The following is a 24,192-nucleotide window of genomic DNA, read 5'->3' as shown; positions in this document are numbered from 1 at the left end:
ATTGCTGGGTAGAACACTGGATCAACTCCTATTCTCCAGTTACTGTGGTGTGATCTTGGGTTCACCTGCCATAGGGCCTTGGTTCAATGTCAAATGCAAAGGACAGCATTTATGACTATGTGGCACTTTCACATCATTATCGTGAAAGATCAAATTGGATTATTGTTCACGAGGTCAAACTACGAGGGCACGTCTCAAGACCCGTTCTTGTAATTCCTCGGGAGTAGGGATTAAGAGGTCATCTAATTGAGGTGTTTATTTCCCCGATCAAATCCAATAAACATCTTAAACAGAAACTTCCCTTTCATGGGAGAATAATCTAAAAATCAAAGGTAGTCTGTTCAGGGGTGATGTCAGGAAGGTCAATTTCATACCAAAGGGAGTGAAAATCTGGAACTTTGTCAAAATGCTGTTGAAGCTGCAGATGAACAGAAATTTTCAAAACTGAGACTTTTATTAAGCAAGAGTATTGACGGATTGCAGAATAAAGATAGGCAGATCAAACCAGCCATAATCTATTCTAACCGAATGATAGGCTTGAGGGTCTGAATGGCCTCCTCCTGACTCTCTCTGTCTTGAGTTTACAATATTCAATTCTCTCAACAACACCAACTAAGTCCTAAAGTTGGCATGTTAACATTCTGCTGAGCTCCACAATCTCATCTCCTTCATGAGGGATTGTGAGTCATCACTTTCAAAGATCAATGCCAGAATTCTACCAGAATTCTAGCATTCTCTGTTGGCCTTGGGCAGGATCTTATAAACCTTGGGAGGGTGAAGCGATAAAATTCTGGCACAAGACTCTGAATTCCCTCCAAAAGTCACTTTGACTCAAGCTGTTTATCTCCTGAGGGATAAATCTCTTCTCCTGAGACTACACTCCACTGGTCTCCTGAGACTGAACATGCCAAGCAGAATACCATTGCTCCGACTGTTTGTGCATTGGTCACATGGCCTATTGTATCTTGGGTAATTCTAGTCTGACTTGAGTGATTATTTCAGACTGCTTCATTTGCACTATATTTAGGGTGAGCTTCTGGGTAGGCACATCTCCTGTGAATATAGACTAGTCCATCACCTCAACAGAGTACCTAGCATATGATTGCTGATATCGCTGTTATATTATGATGTTAATTTTTACTATAACTATCCTGTTAACCCATTATACTACATCAACATTCTGCTGAGCCACCAACTCTTAGCCCCAATTCTATTCCTGTCTCAAGGAATGCAAGAGGCACATCACACAGCATATCATAACCTTCTGTTGTTTTTTCAGTTCCCTACAGCTCCTCCTGAGTCCTCACTACCTGAAATCTGCCAGTACTTTTGCCGCTGGAACCTCTTCTCTTGGATAGGAATCCCCTCCAACTGGACTTTTTATTACGTATCGAATCGCAAAAGCTTCATGAACATAAAATGCAAACAAACAGGTCAAACCTCAAGACAGAGACAGTCAGTATTGGATGGGGTTAATCTTCACAAAAGTGTCAATAACGAAATCAAGTTGATACTCATAGAATCGTAGAATCCTGAAAATGCAGAAAGAGGCCATTCGACCCATTGAGTCTGCACTGATTCTCTCTGATAAAGCATCTTAACTAGACCCTCCCCCATCCCCACATACATACTCAGCTAATTCCCCTAAGCTACACATCATTGGACACTAAGGGGCAATTTAGCATGGACAGTCCACCTAACCGACACATCTTTGGATTGAGAGGGGAAACCCAAGCAGACATGGGCAAACTCCACACAGATAGTCACTCAAGGCCAGAACTGAACCAGAGTCCCTGGCACTGTGAGGCAGCAGTGCTAATCAGTGTGCCATCATGCCATTCTGTGTAACGGCACTGGGACATTACCACCTCAAAGATGAATCAGTGGCCATAGGAAACACAGTTAAAGAAACTGGGAGACTATCAGAGCTCATGGCCCCAGACAACAGCCATTATACAAAAAAAATCAACAACTACTGAGGAGAAATGGACTTAATCACATGCTTATCACTTCGGGAGCCACAGACATCACACTGGAATGGGATCCATTATTTTGATCCTGAATGGGTAATGAATGGGTTTGGCTGGACCAAGGCAGGAAGCAGGTTTAAAGAGATTAAAAGTTGCTAAGTCCTGACCATCAGGCAGGATCTCTCCAGGAAATATAGAGTCATAGAATCCCTACAGTGCAGAATGAGGCCATTCAGCTCATCAAGCCTGCACTGACAACAATCCCACCCTGGCCCTATGCCTGTAACCCCTCATATTGACCCTGCTAATCCCCCTCACACTAAGGGGCAACTTAGCATGGCCAATCAACCTAACCTGCACATCTTTGGACTGTGAAAGGAAACCGGCGCATCCGGTGAAAACCCACACAGACACGGGGAGAAAGTGCAAACTCCACACAGACAGTGATACGAGGTTGGAATTGAACACAGGTCCGTGGCACTGTGAGGCAACAGTGCTACCCACTGTGCCACCATGCCACTCTATGCTTTGATATTTTTAATAAATTATGCAATAAAAGCACCAAGGCAAATGGTCTGGCACTGCACTCGCAGAATGAGAGTCTGGAACAGTCAACCAAAAGAGAAAACGCTGGAAAATCTCAGCAGGTCTGGCAGCATCTGTAAGGAGGGAAAAGAGCTGACATTTCGAGTCCAGATGACCCAATCTGATTTAGGGACCTATAGCTTGCACTGCACAGACCAAAACAGTAGGAAGTGGTATCAGTCAGATCCAAGGGATATTAGGGCTGAGCTTTAAAGATAGTTTAAAAGTGGCAACTAAATCCTGAGGGGTGTTTGAATTGAGATGGGGGTGGGGTTTGTCTGTAGAATTTTAATAGGGGGTTTTTATTAATGAATCGGTTTTGAGCGTTGTGAAGCATTACACTAGTTGAGAGTTCTTGTATTGGGGCATAAGGTGTGTTATTTTTGTTAATAAACATGCTGGTGGGTTGAACCTAAAACTCTGCGTCCACACAAGTATTTCCTATATAATATCCTTAAGTCAAGAACTGACACCAGGGTACATGGCAGCTGCACCATTTACACTCTCAATGGTTTCTCTTGCCAGTGGTCTCTGCCTGGTTGTTCTTTCCCTAGTGGTCTCCCTTTCTGTGTCCTCCCCCTCAGTTCTCTCTCTCTCTTTCCTGGGTCTCTCCTTGTAATGGTACCAAATCTGGGTCCCCTAATAGCTGTTTGCTGCGCCACACCAGGACACTCTCAATGTCCCGGATCGTTGAACCCTACAACTGAAGAAAACAGTTTTTGTCTTTTTATTCCGCAGGTGGAGGTCCACCTCGTTGTCAAACGAGGGGCATGCACACGGTGGGTCGTGCGTGGGCTGCTCTTGGAGGTTCCGGGAGTGGCCTAGTACTTCGTGTCGGTGTGTGTGCTTGATCCTGGACCAGTAGACGGGCGCTGCAACAGCTCGGTGACTAGCACTGCTAGCTGTGCAGATACATGGATTTGGGCCTGTGTCTGTGGGAGTTTGTGCATTCTCCCTGTGGTTGCGTGGGTTTCCTCCGGGCGCTCCGGTTTCCTCCCACACCCCAAAGATGTGCTCTTAGGCTGATTGGTTTTACCAAATTGGCACTGTTCTCCCCTGAATCTGGCTAAGTTAGGGGTTCCATTCGTAGACACGCAGGGTAGAATAGGTGTAGGGTGATGCAGCGGCGCGGGCTCGTTGGGCCGAAGGGCCTGTTTCCCGTGCTGGGTTGTTCTTTGTTCTAACACTAGAACAATGAATACACTGCCTGTCAACGTTTGGGCCTTGTGGGAAATGCAGTCCTCAGTCTCCATCAGAACCCCCAGGGCAAGTTCACATTTCTTTAAATGCCATTAAACAAACAGTGCAAGGGGAAATGTTTTGAATGCTAAGTACTTATTTTGACCACGTAACATCCAGTAGTTCTCAGATCAAGTGACATTTGTGTTCAGATGAAAAAATCAATTGGTCAACATAGATAGGACTGATTCTAAAATACACCACCCTCTAGTGGAAGATCTAGGATTTGTTTTTGCTTCCAAGCTTTAATAATAAAGTTTATTTATTTTGTGTCACAACTGGTTTTATATTAACACTGCAACAAAGTTACGGTGAAAATCCCCGAGTCACCACACTCCGACACCTGCTTGCATACACTGGAGAAGAATTTAGCATGGTCAATGCATCTAACCAGCACGCCTTTCAGACTGTGGGAGGGAACTGGAGCACCTGAGGAATCCCATACAGATGTTGGACTGGGGTAAACACAGTAAGAAGTCTCACAACACCAGGTTAAAGTCCCACAGGTTTATTTGGTAGCAAACGCCACTAGCTTTCGGAGAGCTGCTCCTTCATCAGGTAAGTGGGAGTTCTGTTCATAAACAGGGCATATAAAGACACAAACTCAATTTTCAGAATAACGATTGGAATGCAAATCTTCACAGCTAATCGAGTCTTAAAGTTTATATTGTCTGTACCTGTAAGACTTGATTAGTTGTAAAGGTTCGCATTCCAATCATTATTCTGTAAGTTGAGTTTGTGTCTTTATATGCCCTGTTTGTGAACAGGACTCCCACTTATTTGACAAAGGAACTGCGTTCTGAAAGCAAATGACGTTTGCTATCAAATAAACCTGTGGGACTTGAACCTGGTGTTGTGAGACTTCTTACTGTGTTTATCCCACACAGACACAAGAAGAACTTGCAGACTCCACACAGACAGTGACCCAAGCTTGGAATCGAACCCAGGTCCCTGGGACTGCGAGGCAGCAATACTAACCACTGGGCCACCCTAAAGTTCAAGAGTTTAAAGTTTATTTATTTGTGTCACAAGTAGGCTTATATTAACACTGCAATGAAGCTACTGTGAAAATCCCCTAGTTGCCACACTCCAGCACTTGTTCAGGTATACTGGGGGCAGCATGGTGGCACAGTAATTAGCACTGCTGCCTCACAGCACCAAGGAACCGGGTTCAATTCCCAGCTTGGGTCACTCTCTGTGAGAGTCTGTATGTTTTCCTCTGGGTGCTCCGATTTCCTCCCACAATCTGAAAGGCATGCTGGTAGATGCATTGGCCATGCTAAATTCTCCCTCAGTGTACCTGAACAGGCGCCGGAGTGTGGTGATAGGAGATTTTCACAGTAATGTTATTGCAGTGTTAATATAAGCCTATTTGTGACACTAGCAAATAAAAAAAATTAAAAACTGAGGGAAAATTTAGCATGGCCAATGCACCTAACCAGCATGTCTTTTGGACTGTGGGAGGAAACTGGAGCACCTGGAAGAAACCCACACAGACACAGGGAGAACATGCAGAAAGTGACCCAAGCCAGGAATCGAACCTGGGTCCTTGGCATTGTAAGGCAGCAGTGTTGCTATGCTGTCCAGAGGCATGGACTGAAGTGAAGTGCTACCTATACCAGGTAAGAAAAGATGGCAAAGCCTTTCAACAATTATTCCACTCAACATCATCTGTCTGTCATGACAAAAGGCATCAGATTCCTTTCAAATGCTTCAAAGGTGAGGCAATATTTACAATATAGATGTCATGTTAATTAGCATCAGCCTTGACGAGGCTAGTGACTTGTGCCAGGAAACACCTCGCCATAGGAAGAGAAAAAAGTCTGCTCTGTACGCCAGTAGGTGTGGGAAAAGAAACAATAACAACTAAGTTTGCTTCGAGGATGAATAATTTATGTAATCTTGAAATCAAACATAAGGAAATGGTGAGAAATTTTTTGTGAAAAGTAAAATATACAGGATTCTTACCACTTTCACCTTCATTTATCAGGTAAGAATCAACCATCTTCTCAGATCTCAATAAAGCAGCATGAACCCCATTAGTGAGTGATCTTCCAATTCCACTACTCAGGACAGAAATCACACCTTCATGAACAAAGACTTTTGTTTTCTCAAGGCTGCAGGTGACCACGTTTATTGCTTTGTCAGAAACATGAAGGATCGGACTGGTGACTTTATCTCTTACGCTTTTCATTTTCCTAACTGCCATTTCTTTCACATCACATGCAATCTGCAAAGATATCAATACAGATATTACCACATTGTAAATCCAAGTGAATCCTCTGATTGTATGAATCACTTCAGCGAATCTGGCAGTGGCCCTTCTTAAAGTTGGTAAGTGCATATCTCAGCCCTTCTATTGTCTCTACAGAGCTTAATCTATAGATTTCATCACATCTGCTTTCTCAGGAAGCTAAAGAAATTCAGCATGTCTGCTATGAATCTCACCAATTTTTACACTGGTCAAGATTTCCAGATGCATCTCAGCTTGGCGTGGCTCCTGCTCTGAATAAGATCACAAGAAACTACAAAAGGGCATGAATGAAGCCCCCAGTCCATCACACAAACCAGTCCCCCACCCACTGACACCGTCTACATTTTCCGCTGCCTCGGAAAAGCAGCCAGCATTACCAAGGATCCCACACACCCTGGACATACTCTCTTCTCCCTTCTTCCGTCGGGAAAAAGATACAAAGGTCTGAGGAAACATACCAACCAACTCAAGAATAGCTTCTTCCCTGCTGCTTGAATGGACTTACCTTGCATTAAGTTGATCTTTCTCTACACCCTAGCTATGACTGTAACGCTACATTTTGCACTTTCATTTCCTTCTTATGAATGGTATGCTTTGTCTGTATAGCGCGCAAAGAACAATATTTTTCACTGTATGTTAATACATGTGACAATAATAAATCAAATTAAAATCTTTCACGCTGATCCTTGTAATAGTGCTTATCAAACACTTCCTCCAACTCCCCACAAAGATCGATGCTGTAATATCTCTGCATATCTATTCCTTTCACAGTAACTTCATTGCACTTTAGAAGTGTTCCTTTCGCAAGAGTCTATGTTTAAAAAAGATATACTTTTCCTCTCAATGACAGCACTAATATAGATCACAAAAAAGACTTTAGTAAAACCATTGTAAAACAGAAATCGTTCTTTTCCTTCCCCAATCTTGTTTTTAAATCTGGTGATGAGAACGAAAGACCGACACTCACTTTTGTGGAGTCCTCGTGAAGCACAGGAAATTTCTCCTCAAGATGGTCAAGTCCTTTACAAGCATAGTCATTGGCAACTGCAACTGTAAGTCATAATAATCACGGTCATCATACGAGTGAAACACCAAAATACCAAACTTCTTTGAACACTCAATACATGCCCGGTGGGAGGTCTTGTGGTGCAGTGGGTAGCATCCCTGCCTCTAAGTACATGGGATTTAATGAGATTGAGGGTTATAGATAGGCCTGGTGGGTAAGGATATGATGGGTGCAACTTGTGGGCCGAAGGGCCTGCTTGTGCTGTAGTGTTCCATGTTCTAAACTAGAAGCTCTGGGTTCAAGACTCACACTAGGACTGTGGCGTGGTAGCACAGTGGTTAGCACTGCTGCTTCACAGCACCAGGAACAGGGTTCGATTCCCTGCCTGGGGCACTGTCTGTGTGGAGTTTTCATGTTCTCCCCATGTCTGTGTGGATTTTCTCTAGTTTCCTTCCATATTCTGAAAGATATGATGGCTAGGCACATTGCCCTGAACAGGCACTGGGGTGTGGCGACTAGGGGACTTTCACGGTAACTTCACTGCAGTGTTAATGTAAGCTTTACCTGTGACTAATAAATAAACTTTAAAAAAGCACATTCATAACACAGTCAAACAGGTTGAGTGCTTTGGGATTTGAGTATAGGGATTGGCATGTTTTGCTGCAATTGTATAGCGTGTTGGTGAGGCCACACCTGGAGCACTGTGTTTAATTTTGGTGTCCTTATCTGAGGAAGGATGTTTTTGCTATAGAGGAAGTGCAGCAGAAGTTTACCAGGCTGATTCCTGGGATGGCAGGTCTGTCATATGAGGAGAGACTAAGTCAGTTAGGATTATATTCATCTCATAGAAACATGTAAAATTTTAACAAGCTAAAACAGGGTAGATTCAGAAAGAATGTGGGGAGTCCAGAACTAGGGTTCATAGTTTGAGGATAAGGGGTAAACCTTTTAGGACTAAGACAAGGAGAAATTTCTCCACCCAGAGGGTGGAATTCACTACCACAGAAGGCCAAAATGTTGTCTGATTTCAAGAAGAAATTAGATGTAGCTGTTGGGGTTGAAGGGATCAAGGGAAATGGGGTGAAATGGGGACCAGGATATTGAATTTCATGATCAGCCATGATCAAAATGAATGGTGGAGCAGGCTCAAAGGGCCAAATGGCCTACTCCTGCTTTTAGTTTCTATGTAATCTGCTATAGTCTGTTTTAGTGGAAGAGAATTGGAGTTTGCCTGGCACTTGTTATTCTGCAATTTACAGCAACCCATCTGGATTTGCAAGTTTTCTTGGACCATTCAATCAGGTATTTCTCATTTAGAGAAACATGGAGTGGGATTTTCTGGCCATGCAGGCCCCAAGATTGGAAATTCCCATCCAAGATCAACATTCCTTTAAATGATCTGCCAAATTTTCTGGAAAATTTCACCCATGATATTTTAAAAGGCAAATCACATTTGTTAAAGTATAAAACAAAGTGCCGATGATATTCGGAATTTTACCTTGAACCACTCAGATCGAGGGAGCAGAGTTTTCAGAAATTAACACAAGGGGAAAATAGATTCTGTCTGCTTTGATTGCACGGGGGTCTAAACTACAAATAGAAATTACCTCAGATAAATTTATTGAAGGCATACAGACTTTGTAACCTAAAACTTGAATTCATTGAAAGTTGAAATTCAAAAACTTATCAAGGGATATGGAGAGTGGGCAGGAAAATCTTGTGATGCCTGCCATGGACAAATAGTTCAGGGTGGCATGGTGGCACAGTGGTTAGCACTGCTGCCTCACAGTGCCAGGGAGCCGGGTTCAATTCCAGCCTCGGGTCACTGTCTGTGTGGAGTTTGTACGTTTTCCCCGTGGTGTGCGTAGGTTTCCTCCGGGTGCTCCAGTCTCCTCCTACAGTCCAAAAGTTGTGCTGATTAAGTTGTTAGCCATGCTTAATTGACCCTAGTGTCAGGGGATTAGCAGGGTAAATATGTGGAGTTACGGGAATAGGACCTGGTTGGGATTGTGGTCGGTGCAGACTCGATTGGCCCAATGACTTCCTTCTGCACTGTAGGGATTCTATGGATTCTAAGCCAACTGAATGGAAAATGCACCAAGTCAAAGGCTGACAATATTGCGAAGCCAAGTAGTCATGTGGAAGAGTGAGATTAAAACACAAGACAATACAGTTTAGGTGGATCTACACATTGAATACAAGGTTAGCACCATAACTAATGTCTCCTTACTTTGAGGTTGAAGTTTCTGAAGAACTGGTTGCATGGTTTTCAGAGCTAGAGCTGTGGTTCTTGTTATTCCTCCCTCAGAAACCTCCCAAACCCATGCAATCGCAGGATATTTGTCCTTGGTGTTGTGATAAACATTATAGAAGATGTCACAAGTAGAACTTACTGCTAGTAGGCTGCTGAACCTCTTTATGAAGTTCTCCTATAAAAGGTCAGGAGAGGCAAGTTATATTTGAATATGCAAATCAATTGTTATTCGTGCTTCAACACTGACAAATGTTACCCATTGTCATTTTGAACAGGTACTTGGGTTTACTATGCGTTTGTCACCAATGCCTGTTAGGGAACATCCACTGGGGTGGCACAGTGGCAAGCACTTCTGCCTCACAGTGCCAAGGAACTGGGTTCAATTCCAGTCTTGGGTCACTGCCTGTGTGGAGTCTGACCGTGTCTGCATGGGTTTCCTCCGAGTGCGCCGGTTTCCTTTCACAGTCCAAAGATGTGCAGATTAGGTTGATTGGCCATGATAAATTGCTCTTTAGTGTCAGGGGGATTAGTAGGGTAAATGCATGGGGTTAGGGAGATTGTTGTCGGCGCAGACTCAATGGACCAAATGGCCTCCTTCTGTACTGTAGGGATTCTATGATTCACTGCATTGTAAACAGAGGGTTACTGGTGAAGAACCAGTGCTGATCCAAAAGTCTATTGTTTCCCTCTCATCCACTGACATTGTATCTTGCTTTTGTTTTCTTCCTTACCTTACTTTCAATGGAGTTGTTCTGCCCATCTCCTGCCATTGTGCCAACCTGTGAAATACAAGTGCACAATCAGCTAAAATTTATGACCTGTCATTAATATCAGAAGCAAAAATAATTACTGGAAGTATTATTGTCACATTATTAAAAACGTAAAGTTGGAGCAGTGGGACTATAATGTAAAATTCTAGGCAGAGAAAGCAAACAGCTTGCAAAAGCAGTATGGTGGCACAGTGATTAGTACTGCTGCCTCACAGCGCAAGAGACTGGCGCTAAAGGAATACTGAACTGCTGGAAGTGGCACCTTTTAGAAGGTATTTCTTTAATAGGTGGCATTAAATTAAAATCTAATGATGCATTCAGGCTGGCACTATAGATAAAAAAGCTCACTAATGCCTCTACTTTCTCAGGAGACTAAGGAAATTTCAACATGTCTGCTAAAACTCTCACCAATTCTTACAGATTCACCATAGAAAGCATCTTTTCCCATTGTATCACAGCTTGGTATGGCTCCTGCACTGTCCAAAACAGCAAAAAACTACAAAGGATTGTGAACATGGCCCAGTCTATCACACAAACCAGCCTCCCATCCACTGACTCTTCCTGCTGCCTCGCCAACATAATCAAGGACGCCACGCACTCCCAACATATTCTCTTCCACCTTTTTCCGTTGGGGAAAAGATATGAGAGTCTGAGATCGTGTACCAACTGACTCAAGAACTGGTTCTACCTTTTTCAGCTTTGACAAAGGGTCATCTGGACTCAAAACATCAGCTCTTTTTTCTCCCTACGGATGCTGCCAGACTCTGCTGAGAGTTTCAAGCATTTTCTCTTTTGGTTTCAGATTCTAGCATCCGTAGTAATTTGCTTTTATCCAGTGTTTAACTCACTGCCACTTCTCTTCCAGTATTGCCTACCCTGAAGAAGTACTGCTCTTCTCTCCGACTGGGTTTCCATATGTCTCTCCATCCCTATCCATCTTCACTGCCTTCCATTTCTTTCTTAGTATTGGACAAGGAAGATATTTACCAAGCTTTGACAAAGAGTTACCTGGGCTTGAAACATCAGCTCTTTCTTCTCCTTACAGGTGCTGTAAGAAGTCTCACAACACCAGGCTAAAGTCCAGTAGGTTTATTTGGTAGCTCAAGCTTTCAGAGTGCTGTTCCTTCATTGGGTAAGCCCTTACCTGACACTCACCTGATAAAGGAGCAGTGCTCCAAAAGCTTGTGCTGCCAAAGAAACCTATTGAACTTTAACCTGGCACTGTGAGACTTCTTACCGTGCCTGCCCAAGTCCAATGCCGGCATTTCCACCGAATTGCTTACAGATGCTGCCAAACCTGCTGATATTTTCCAGCATTTTTCTCTTTTGATAACTGGTTCTTCCCTGCTGCCATCAGACTTTGGAATGAACCTACATTATATTAAGCTGGTCTTCCTTGATACCCTATCTGCAACACTATATTCTGCGCACCTCTTTTCTTTCTCCCCTATATACCCCATGAACGATATGCTTGGTCTGCATAGCACGCAGGAAACAATACTTTTCACTGTATCCCAATGAATGTGGCAATAATAAATCACATCTAATCACTTGAGGAGTGATGAGTTATTGCCTCATCATTGTCTACTTTCTCAGAAGATTAAGGAAATTTGGCATGTCAGCTCGGAATCTCACCAACTTTTACAGATGCATCATAGAAAACATTATTTCTGGTTGTATCACAGCTTGGTATGGCTCCTGCTCTGCTTAAGCCATCTGCTTAAGTTCTGCTGTAGCCCAATCCATCATGCAAACCAGCCTCCTATCCATTGACTCTCTCTACAGTTCCCACTGCGTCAGCAAAGCAGCCAGCATAATTAAGGACCCCAGACACCCAGGACATTCTCTCTTCCACCTCTTCTGTTGGGACAAAGATACTAACGTCTGATGTTGCGTACCAACCAACTCAAGAACAGCTTCCCCCCTGCTGCTGTCAGACTTTTGAATGGACTTACCTCGCATTAAATTGATCTTTCTGCACACCCTAGCTATGCCTGTAACACTACATTCTGCACTCTCTCGTTTCTCTATAAATGGTATGCTTTGTTTGTATAATGCGTAAGAAACAATACTTTTCACTGCATACTAATACATGTAACAATAATAAACTAAATAAATTAAATCACCTAATGTGGGTTAACTGGTTTACTCAAATCAGCAGTTTATGGAATATTGCATATGCAAATCGGCTGCTACATTTATCTATTCAGTACTGACTACACTGAAATCATTGGCTATTAAGCATGCAGTGATATGCCTAAAGGTACTATTTGAATATCTCTTTGTTAACCAGACAGAACGCGGTTGCCACAAAGCAACACGGAGGTTGATTTAAATTTGGAATTCCCCGGGATTAATTTGGAAGCCTTTTATGCAGTTGCCCAGGTGAGGACAAAACACAGCGGATTTTAATGTTCATTTTAAATTTTAATCGTAAAATGAAAATCAGACCTGGATTTGGTCAAAGCCAGCTCGCTTTCCATCTGCAGAAATTTTGGCAATTAATTCTGAACTCGCCCAGCCGCGAGCAACTTAAAAATAAGAATTGGTCGGACAGCGTTTAAACCTGGTCCCACTAAATACTGCAGCTAAACGCGGGAGGTTAAAACTTGTTGTAGCTTTGCTATTAAAACAAGGTCACTTTCTCAGATACTCACGGTGGATGGCTTCTCCCCAGATAACACCAGTCAAACTGTCCGCAGCACCTACGAACTGGCGAGTTTGGGTCCACTGTGAAACTAAATACATGCGGAGCCCACCCCTTGGACAACACCGCCCCTTACTTGCAGTAAGAACAGTTAGTCAACAATCTGATCAATAATTATTATTAGCATGGTGTTATCATAGAATCTCTACAGTGCAGAAGGAGGCCATTCAGCCCATCAAGTCTGAACCCCAACAATCCCAAATTCGCCAAACAATCCCACCCAGGTCCTAGCCCTGTAACACCACATATTTACCCCACTAATCCCCCGATAATAAGGGCGGAATTTTCCTGTCCTGCCCACTGTAGTTCTATGCAAAGGTCAGGTGACGTCAGCCTTGGGGCAATTGACCTATTGCCCAAAAGGTCAATTTAGCACAGTCAATCAACCTGACCCCGCACATAGAACACTACAGCATAAACAGGCCCTTTGGCCCACTAGTTGCGCCGATCACTTCTATACCTACTAAGCCATAGACCTATCTATAACCCCCAATCCCATTAGATCCCACATACTCATCCAGAAGTCTTTTAAAAGACCCCAGCGAGTTTGCCTCCACCACCACCAACGGCAGCCGATTCCATTCACTCACCACCCTCCCAGTGAAAAACTTACCCCAACATCTCCTCTGTACTTGCTTCCCTGCACCTTAAATCTGTGTCCTCTCGTAGCGACCATTTCAGCCCTGGGAAATAGCCTCTGAGAATCCACCCTATCTATTCCTCTCAACATCTTATAAACCTCTACCAGGTCGCCTCTCAACCTTTGTCTCTCCAGGGAGAAGAGTCCCCTCTCCAGGGAGAAGAGTCCCATCTTTGGGGTGTGGGAGGAAACCAGAGAACCCGGAGGGAATCCACGCAAACATGGGGAGAAAGTGCAGACTACACACAGTCACCCAAGGTCAGAATTGAACCTGTGTCCCTGGTGCTGTGAGGCAGCAGTGCTAGCCATTGTGCCACCGTGCCACTCATTGTGCTTTTATCCTTCTGTTGGGCTGTCTGCAGAATGAGGATGTCCTGATGTGATCTATGCCATGCTTGGAACTACACATACACTGTGTAAAAGCAGTGGAGGATGTGGGAACAGGTTCTATCTATACAACAGACCTCTTACCAAGGAATACAAAAAAATACTGGAAGTGCTCAGCATGTCTGACAGCATCAGTGGAGGGAGAAGCAGAGTTTAGGTTCAATCTGTCACCCTGACCTCACAGAGCTAAAATGTTACTTCTCGTTTTTCTCCCTACAGATGTTATCAAATCTTATTTTCAGTCTTTCACGAGATGTGGGCATTGCTTGTTGGGCCAATATTTATTGTTCATTATTAAGAAGTCTAATGCACATGGGATACAGAGTGATTTGATAAGGTGGATTCATAATTGGCTTAGCAGTAGGAACCAGAGGGTGGTGACAGAAGGCTGCTTTAGTGACTGGAGGCCAGTGACCAGTGACACACCACAGGGATCCATGCTGGGCTCCCTATTGTTCATCATTTATATAAATGACATAGATGACTATAGTAAGTTTGCCAATGACACAAAGATTGGCTGGGTGGTTAACAGTGAGGTCGTGTTTCTTGGGTTGCAGGAAGATATAGATGAGATGGTCAGATGGGCGGATGGAATTTAACTCTGAAAAGTGTGATGTGATGCGCTTTGGAAGGAGTAATTTGACAAGGAAGTATTCTATGCAAGGTCTGACACTGGAAGTTCTGAAGAATATAGGGACTTTGGTGTGTTTGTCCATAGATCTCTGAAGGTGGAAAGGCAGGTTAATAGGGTGGTGAAAAAGGAATATGGCACATTTGCCTTTATCAATCAGACTATAAATTATAAAAGCAAAGAAGTCATGATGGAGTTGTATAGAACTTTGGTGAGGCCACAGATGAAGTAATGTATGCAGGTCTGGTTGCCACATAATAAGAAGGATGTGAATGCCCTGGAGGAGGTGCAGAGGAGATTCATCAGGATATTGCCTGGGATGGAACATTTAAGATATAAAGAGAGATTGGATAGGCTTGGGTTGCTTTTTCTGGAGCAGAGAAGACTTGAGGGGGCGACCTGATTGAGGTGTTCAAGATTATGAGAGGCATGGTTAGGGTGGATCGGGAGCAGCTATTCCCCTTTATTAAAGGGTCAGTTACAAACGGACACAAGTTAAAAGTAAGGAATAGGAGGTTTGGGGGGATTTGAAGGAAATCTTTTTTTACTCAGAGGGTGATGATAGTATGGAATACACTTTCTGGGAGAGTGGTGAAGGCAGGATGCCTCACATCCTTTAACAAGTACCTGGATGAGTACTTGGCAGATCATAACATTCAAGGCTATGGGCCAAGTGTTGACAAGTGGGATTAGGTAGGCAAGTCAGGACCTTTCATGCGTCACTGCAGACTCGATGGGCCAAAAGGCCTCTTCTGCACTGTAGGATTCTGTGATTCTGTAATTGCCCCTTGAGAAGGTAGTGGTTCCCTACATTCTTGAACTGCAGTAGTCCATGTGGTATAGATGCACCCATGACACCATAAAGGAGTTCAGAATTTTGATCCAGCAACAGTGAAGGAACGGCAATAGATTTCCAAGTCAGGATGGTGAGTGGCTTGGAGGGAAACTTGCAGGTGGTTATGTTTCCATGTGTCTGCTGCCCTTATCCTTCTTCATGGTAGATATCATGGGGAGTACCTGCTAAGTATTTTCACAATTTCTATTTTTATTTTGGATCTCCAGCATCTCCAGTATTTTGTTCTTGTCCCAGTAACCAAAGCGTTGGAAGGTAAAACCATGGGTAAAGGAAAATTAGAGGGAACATAATCAGGAATAGATTTGTCCTGTGCACATTCCCTGAGTCCAGCTCAGACCAACTGATACAAAAGCAAAAATACGGCAGATGAAAGGCAGAGACCAGAAAACCCTAACTCTGTTTCTCCCTCTACAGATATTGCCATGTCCTTTGAGTAATTCCAGCACTTTCTGTTTTTATGCTTGTTCAGGTAAATATCCAAGCTTGGTTTGATAAGTGGCCAATAACATTCACATCACGCAAGTGCCAGGCAATGACCACCTCCCATCTCCGACAAGAAAGAATCTAACAATTCCCCCTTGGCATTACTATCACTGAATCACCCACTGTCAACTGGGGGTTACCACTGACCGAAAACTGAATTGGACTGGCCATATAAATATTGTAGCTATGAAAGCAAGTCAGAGACTGGGGATTTTATGGAGAGTAACTCCACCTCCTGACACCCCAAAGACTGTCCGCTAACTACAAGGTACAAGTCAGAATGTGATGAAATACTGTTCACTTGCTGGAGGCAAAAGGAGGCTATTTGGCCCATCAAATCTGTACCAATTCTCTGAAAGAGCATCTAAGCCAGGCAAACCCCCTTCCACCTCCCCTGTCCTGTCCCTGCCTATTTACCATGGCTAATCAATTTAACCTACACATCTTTTGACACTAAGAGGTAATTTATCATGACCAATCCATCTAACCTGCATATGTTTGGACTGTGGGAGGAAACCAGAGTTTCCACAGAAAACCTACACAGCCAAGGGGAGAACATACAAATTTCACATAGACAGTGACCCAATGCCGCAATTAAAACCAGGTCCCTGGTGCCTTGAGGCAGCAGTACCACCATGGCCTGGATGAGAGCCACTCCAACAACACTCAAGAAACTTGTCTACCTGATTTCCACCCCATCCCCCTTCAACTCCCACCATCACTGATGTTCAGAAGCAGCAGTGTGCACCATCTACAAGATGCAATGTGCCAAGACTCCAGCACATACATGGGAACCCCACCAGCTGCAAGTTTCCCTCCAAGACACACAAATCCCAAGTGAAACTGTATCACCATTCCTTCACTGTTGCTGGGACAAAATCTTGAACTCCTTCCCTAAAAGCATTGTGGGTGTTATCTACATCACATAGACTGCAGTGGTTCAAGAAGGCAGCTCACCCACCACCTTCTCAAGGGCAATTAGGGAAGGGCAAGATAGCAAAGCCCGCATCCCAGTAATGAATAAATAATTTTACAACATTGACAGAATGGAATATGGCATCACCTACAATTCCAATCAAATGCAGTAGTAACAGACAGGTCATTGTCATGTCGAAGCTTGTGTGAAGTTATGACTCAAATAAATGTTAAATAATACAGAGGGTAGCTTGAATCATTAAAAATCCCAAGTCGTTTATGCTCAGCAAAAGTATTAAAACGTGTGAAATCAAGAGAATTTACAAATGCCTGAGAATCCAATAATGTTCATTACACATGCAGAATCAATGGTTCTGCCAATTAGGTGGTTTTAGGATGTAGTTGCCCAATATCAGCACAGTGGTACAGTGGTTAGCACTGCTGCTTTACAGTGCCAGGGACCCAGGTTTGATTCCCAGCTTGAGTCAATGTCTGTGTGGGGTTTGCATTTTCTTCCCGTGTCTGCGTGGGTTTCCTCCGGGTGCTCCGGTTCCCTCCCACATTCTGAAAGACATGCTGGTTAGGTGCATTGACCCGAACAGGTGCCAGACTGTGGCAACCAGGGGATTTTCACGGTAACTTCATTGCAGTGTTAATGTAAGCCTTACTTGTGATTAATAAATAAACTTAGTTATACTTGTAACAGTGTGAGAGGAGCTATGCTGTACAGTTCAAATGACTCAACCACTGAAGAATCTGGATTAATGATTATATTACTGACATTAGTTTAACTCAATCACACTCTGAGTAAATAGTTCTTTGACGCCAGTTTCTCAATTACATCACTGTTTAAACATAAATATTCAGAATAAATCAACACAGACAGTAAATAAACAAAACAAAAACATTCTTTGTAACCACTTCATATTCCAAAAGGTTACTGAACTTGTTCATAATGATTTATAAGTTTAAGTTTTTAAGTTTAAAGTTTATTTATTGCTGACACAAGTAGGCTTACATTAACACTGCAATGAAATTACCATGTAAATCCCCTAGTCGCCATACTCTGGCACCTGTTCGGGTACACTGAGGGAGAATTTAGCATGGCCAATGCACCAAATAGCACGTCTTTTGGACTGTAGGAGGAAACCGGAACACCCGGAGGAAACCCATGCAGACACAGGGAGAATACGCAGACTCTGCACAGGCAGTGACTCAAGCCATGAATTGAACCTGGGTCCCTGGCACTGTGAGGCAGCAGTGTTAACCACTGCACTGCCACCAAAATAAAATAACAAGCATAATGACAAAATCTCAACAGTGGAATTCATTCTCCTTTATTATCATCATATTATAACTTACATTAGAAATATGTACCTAAAATCAGACCATCATGTGAAAACTCACGTGGCATTGACTGTATAAAACAGCGGAGTACAACACTAAGGTGCAGTCAGATTCATTAGGTGATTATCACAGGCAGATTTTGCACACTTGATTAGATTTGAATGCACGACCAGGGAAGCGAGAGGATGGGGAATGGTTGCTGGTTCGTTGTTGGCTGTCCATGAGTTCAACCCATGCAGGAGCCAAGAAATGGATTGTTTGAGGCACCTGCAGTCAGAATCCCTGATAGAAGGTGAGTTACCAGACAGAAGGGATTACTCCGTGACCACTTGTCATCATAAGATAAACTAGTTGCTTTGCACAAAGGAAAGAGAAATTAGATTTGTACAAATCACTGTGTTTGACACTGGTGAAGGCCTGAGGAAAGATCACCATTCTGTCCTCTCAGTGCATGGAGTGCTGCAAGACCAGAGAGGAAATAGAGAGATATCACACTGAAAATGGATGTTATTTAACACATGTATTTTTTTTTGGGAGGGAACTTTTGTGTTATTCTGTAAAGAAGGCTGTGTCTAAATTGTTTAATTAAGCTAAGGAAAGGTTAACTTGTCTGGCAGAACTGAGGGATGCAATGAAGCTACAGACAAGTGGCCTTATATGTAAATAAGTAAAGTTAGAAATTTTCATTAGGGGATAGAAAGGAACATTTTTCAGCTTTTCAGTTCAAATAGGAATAAAAGGCTTTTACAGTTTTCGAAGCTTTTATAAGTAAATAATGGAAGCTTATTAAATTGTATTTGATCCCAAATGTTGGAGCAGTAGGAAAGACACAAAGAACTTCCATATTTGTAGAAAAAATAAGTTCAAAGATGTAATGAGAACTAATGGGATGCAGATGGAGGCTAGACCACGCCCCCCACCACCACCCCGATCTGATTCCCTGAAATGTCGACAGGAAAACACACGGGTGTGAAACATGTTTGGAAGAAAGTGGTTTGCAGATATCGTGACTCACCTGGCAATATTGGGGTCACCTCCGGTGTAGAAGGATGAGGCCGCCTTCAACCCTGGACCATGGAATACAACAGCAATAGGTCAAGGGAGCATCTGCAGTTGGATCTTCCAGATTAGCTTTCCTAGGGAGGCTCCATCTTTGAGTCTCAGAATGTTCCAGATGATCGATCATCCTTCTCAGGAGGTATATCTTCTGTTCTCAGAATGCTCCCAGAGATCTATCTTCATTTTCAGGAGGTCCACTGTGGTAGCATGCCCCTCTAAGGGGTGAGTTATTAGGGGGGGGAGTCACATGATCCATTGGGCCAATCACGGTGAGATGCATGAATTGGGATCAGGCTTACCTCTGCCTCGTTGACCATCAGTTCCTTGTAGCTATTACATCTGGCGATGGAGTTTTTTTTCTGTCATCTGCTACACATTGGTGGGGGACAGACCTCAAGTTGCAACTCTTTTGAAGAACGCTACTACAACAAGTGCACAGAAACGGCAACACGGTGGCACAGTGGTTAGCACCGCTGCCTCACAGCACCAGGACCCCAGGTTTGATTCCCAATCTGGGTCATAGGGAGAACATGCACATTCTCTCTGTGTCTGCAGGGGTTTCCTCCAGGTGCTCCAGTTTCCTCCCACAGTCCAAAAGACGTGCTGGTTAGGTGCATTGGCCATGCTAAGTTCTCCCTCAGTGTACCCGAACAGGCACTGGAGTGTGACAACTAGGGGATTTTTACAATAACTTAATTGCAGTGTTAATGTAAGTCTATTTGTGGCACTAGTAAATAAACTTTAAACTTTAATTGGGAAGTTGGAACCAACTTGGCAGGATACAGGATAATGGGGGAAAAGTCCAATTTGATCCTGAGTCAATACTCAAGTTCTACAGATCTCGCCTATGCTTTGCAAGAATCAGCAGTGGCTGGAGGACTTAGAAAACTGCACACACAATTATTCCTCAGTGTGCTGCCCCCCTCGTCCCTGTCATTAGGCCAGACAAAATATTCAGAATATGTGGAGATTATAAGCGAACCGTCAGCCCAGCAGAGAAACTGAATCAGAACACTGCACCGAAAATCGAAGATCTATATGTCAAGTTAGCTGGAGGGTTGACTTAATAGAAACTTGACATGCACCATGCTTGTCAGCAGACTGAGTTAGATGATGCACCTAGGAAATTGCTTTGTGCACATTCCAGTATGATGAAAATGAAGATGTTAGCCTGGAGTTATGTGTGGTAACCTGAGATCAATAAAGACATTGAAGGCCTCATTAGGCACTATGACCAGTCTTGCATAGAGCAAAACGGATCTTCTGCATCCGTGGGAATGGCCAGATCGGCCATGGGTGCAACACCATGCAATTTTGCAGGCCCCTTCATGGGCACCATGTTTCTCCCCATTACTGTCACTCTAAATAGATGGACAACTATGGGAGGAAGACCACAACCTCCTCAACCACAACTGATAAATCGCGGCAGACATTCGCCACACACAGATTGCCTGAAGGTGCTACTTTCTGACAATGGGACTGCATTCACAAGCAAGGAATTTTAACACCACGTGAACCAATGAGAATCAACATGTTGGAACAGCTCACTACCACCTGCCTTCAAATTTGATTTGATTTGATTTATTATTGTCACATGTATTAATCTCCAGTGAAAAATATTGTTTCTTGCTAGTTACACAGAGAAAGCATACCATTCATAGAGAGGGAACTGAGTGCAGAATGTAGTGTTACAGTCATAGCTAGGGTGTAGAGAAAGATCAACTTAGTGCAAGGCTGGTCCATTTAGAAGTCTGACAGCAGCAGGGAAGAAGCTGTTCTCGAGTCGTTTGGTACGTTACTTTCGTATCTCTTTCCTGATGGAAGAAGGTAGAAGAGAGGATGTCCGGGGTGCACGGGTCCTTGATTATGCTGGCTGCTTTTCCGAGTCAACCGGAAATGTGGACAGAGTCAATGGATGGGAGGCTGGTTTGCATGATGGATTAGGCTGTATTCGTAACCTTCCGTAGTTTCTTCTTTCTTTTATAATTTCAAGTGGATTAGCTAAAAGGGCCATCAAGACATTTAAAGCTGCTTTGAAAAGACAGTCCTCTTCACCTTCACAACTTTTTCCACCATCATACAGAACAACTCCTCATGTCAATAAAGGAGTTACCCTTGCTAAAATGCTCATGGGAAGATGTCTTCCAACAAAGCTCAACTTAATATTTCCGAATTTGGCGGGGAGGTGGAGGTAAAACAGAATGCACAACAGAGATATCATGACTCCAACAAGGTCGAGAGGGCTTTCAGGTAAAGAATGTAGCTTCCGTAAGAAATTTCAATACTGCTCCAAATTGGACCTCTGGGATGGTCGTGGCTAAGACAAGTCCAGTGTCGTACAGAATTGACATACAACGGAAGAGAATGAGGAAGCACATGGACCATCTGAAGAGAACCATACACAGTACCAAGTGAGTAGTCTGTCTCTGCTACATCTGTTAGTGTGGCTCCAGTGATTACAAGTGTAACTAAATCCACTTAAGGGTTGGAGTAACATTCCAGTGGAAATTGGAGAGGTTAGCTGTATGAGAGCACCATCACAAACTGAAAGCCTTCTTGCTCAAGACAAAATTACCTCAACTGATAAAGCACCTGCTAAAGAATAACAACACTGACAGAATTAGAAAGTTTCCAGCTAATCTTACTTCTTGAGAGACTGTGTTAAGCTTCCTCCTTTTTACTATTGAGTATTGTAATAATTTTGTTATTGTAAAATATCAATTAAGGATTTAAAGGGGAAGGATGAAGTGTGCCCCTCTAAGTGGTGAGTTATTGAGGGGTCACATGACCCATTGGGCCAATTGCAGTGAGGCATGTGAATTGAAAGCTGGACACAGGCTTACAGGCCGTTGGAGTCCAGGAGTCGTGGAGGTCAGAAACATTCTTATTTTCGTCTTGTATATAAGTATTTTCCCCTGAACAAAGTCCTCTTCATATATTGGCCTTGTTGGTCATCAGTTCTTTGTAGCAATTACGTCCACCTTATAGAATCCCTACAATGCAGAAGGAGACCATTCGGCCCATCAAGTCTGCACCAACCACAATTCCCATAACCTCATGCATTTACTCTAGCCAGTCCCCTTGACTGTAAGTGGCAATTTACCATGGCCAATCCACCTAACCCACACATCCTTGGAGTGGGAGGAAACCAGAGCACCTGGAGGAAACCCACACAGACACGAGAAGAACGTGCAGATTCCACACAGACAGTGACCCAAGCTGGGAATCAAACCCAGGTCCCTGGTGCTGTGAGGCAGCAGCGCTAGCCATTGTGTAACCATGCTGCCTCCTAAATTATTCCTCCAATAGTGGTCAGCAGTGTTGGGGACCTTTTTAATAAGGCACCCAGAAACAAAGGTGGACTATGTGCCCACAGGCCTGCCCCACTACTGAACAGAATGCAAAACCCAGTGGGTGCATAATCAGCGAAGTCAGGGCGGAAGATTTGATGGCGTTTTCCCGCTTGCTATTACAGCAGGAGACACTCCACATTCCTGTCCCACCATGGGACTTAGTCTCAAATTGGGAGAATTACACCCCAGGTTTACCTCTGGGATTTGATTTACTCAGCAATTAACATCTGTTGTGGTCATAACAATATCATAACAGAGATTACAAAACAAAATGTTGAAGCATTGGTTTTGATAGAGGACTCTTTTTTGCAGACACTATTTGTACCTAATAATATCTCGGAAACATTTTGCGCAATTGAAAATGGAGTGAATGATATAAACATCAAAAAACTTGCTAGACACAGCAAATTCATATGCATGTGAATAGATGTTGGCTATCTTTGTGCCAATGAAAACTCCCTCATTTCCCAACTTTACAAATAGAATAAGTATCTGACCTGTATCCTTGGTATTCCAAGTTGAACACCGAGATCAGGAGTACTGTCTATTGAGGAGATGAAATACGCCCTCACTACCATTGTACAAACCATAGCCGGAATTTTGCCAGCACACCCACCCTGATGAGGATGAGACTCAAAAAACGACATCCTCCATTGACCTCGAGCAGAATTGCCGATAAAATTGAATGTTTATTCTCTAAGGGCAAAGCAAATCACCCTCTGTCAACATATTCTTTCGACATACGTGGCTGTCCTTTACTAAGTACCAAAATGTAGCATCAAAGTCCTTGCTATGAACTGAATTCACATCTTGACCTGCCAATGATGTTGTCATATGTTTGTTTTGATCAAGGGTTGACAGTCGGATTCAGGATCAGCAGAATTATAATTTGTGAAGTATTTATTGTATTATATGACCGCCTCGATTCAGAATCTGACAATGTTGATCATAACACAATGAGACAACTGGCAACAAAACCAGCATTGGAGCTTATTTACCTTCCTATTAAATGAAGAGTTACAAAAACTTGATCAATGAGGATAGGCTTTTGCTGTTCCTAATAGCTGAACCGTCAAAGTGATCTTTTATCTTTCAAATTCCCGCAAAGTGAATATAGTAAAGTTTATTCATTTGTCACAAGTAAGGTTTACATTAGCACTGTGATGAAGTTACTGTGAAATTCCTCTCGTTACCACACTACAGTGCCTGTTTGGGTCAATGCACCTACCCAGCACATCGTTCAGACTGTGGGAGGAAACCGGAGCACCTGGAGGAAACCCATACTGACACGGGGAGGACATGCAAACTCCACACAGATAGTGCCCCAAGCCAGGAATTGAACCCGGGTCTCTGGCGCTACGACGCAGCAGTGCTAACCACTGTACCACCATGCTGTCCCTAATTATGTCAGTATTAACAAATCTTTTAAAAGTAAAAACCAGATCTGATCGTCAATTAAGATAGATTTCAAGCTGCCCCTGTTATTGTGGTTTTGCTATTTGTTTTCGAGGGACAAGTTTTGAGCTCTGGGCCTTTCAAGCTGATGATCAATAACCGCCGCATTTTCAACTGCTTCAGTTCACAGTCAAGTCTTAGGAACAAGGAGCAGCTCCAGGAGAATATTAGTCTCACATATAGTTCACAGAGACAGATAGATCTTTGGGGATTTAGAGCTTTTTATAGGTTTGGAACATCGTTTGCAAATTAAGCGATTTTTCAGTTTTACAAGGTCTATT

General features: G+C 43.3%; 1 protein-coding gene across 5 annotated transcripts in view; it reads right to left on the bottom strand.

Moving 5' to 3' along the window:
• Positions 1 to 24,192, bottom strand: part of pex11a (peroxisomal biogenesis factor 11 alpha) — an 85,154-nt gene that overhangs the window by 41,493 nt on the left and 19,469 nt on the right. For 3 of the 5 annotated variants that reach the window (XM_080214402.1, XM_080214401.1, XM_080214404.1), the window contains 4 exons: positions 10,040 to 10,087; positions 9,285 to 9,483; positions 7,016 to 7,098; positions 5,763 to 6,024 (listed from right to left, as the gene is read on the bottom strand). In XM_080214402.1, coding sequence (XP_080070528.1) covers positions 5,763 to 6,024; positions 7,016 to 7,098; positions 9,285 to 9,483; positions 10,040 to 10,078 — 583 coding nt within the window. In that variant the 5' untranslated portion in view covers positions 10,079 to 10,087. Of the gene's footprint in view, positions 1 to 5,762; positions 6,025 to 7,015; positions 7,099 to 9,284; positions 9,484 to 10,039; positions 10,088 to 19,059; positions 22,011 to 24,192 lie in introns of those variants that run through there. The other 2 variants (XM_080214403.1, XM_080214405.1) reach the window with 2 other exon arrangements.

The sequence above is a fragment of the Carcharhinus amblyrhynchos genome, chromosome 28 (genome assembly GCF_965287045.1).
Source record: "Carcharhinus amblyrhynchos chromosome 28, sCarAmb.v2.hapA, whole genome shotgun sequence".
Classification (NCBI taxonomy): Eukaryota; Metazoa; Chordata; class Chondrichthyes; order Carcharhiniformes; family Carcharhinidae; genus Carcharhinus; species Carcharhinus amblyrhynchos.
This window is presented reverse-complemented; position numbering and strand designations above follow the sequence as displayed.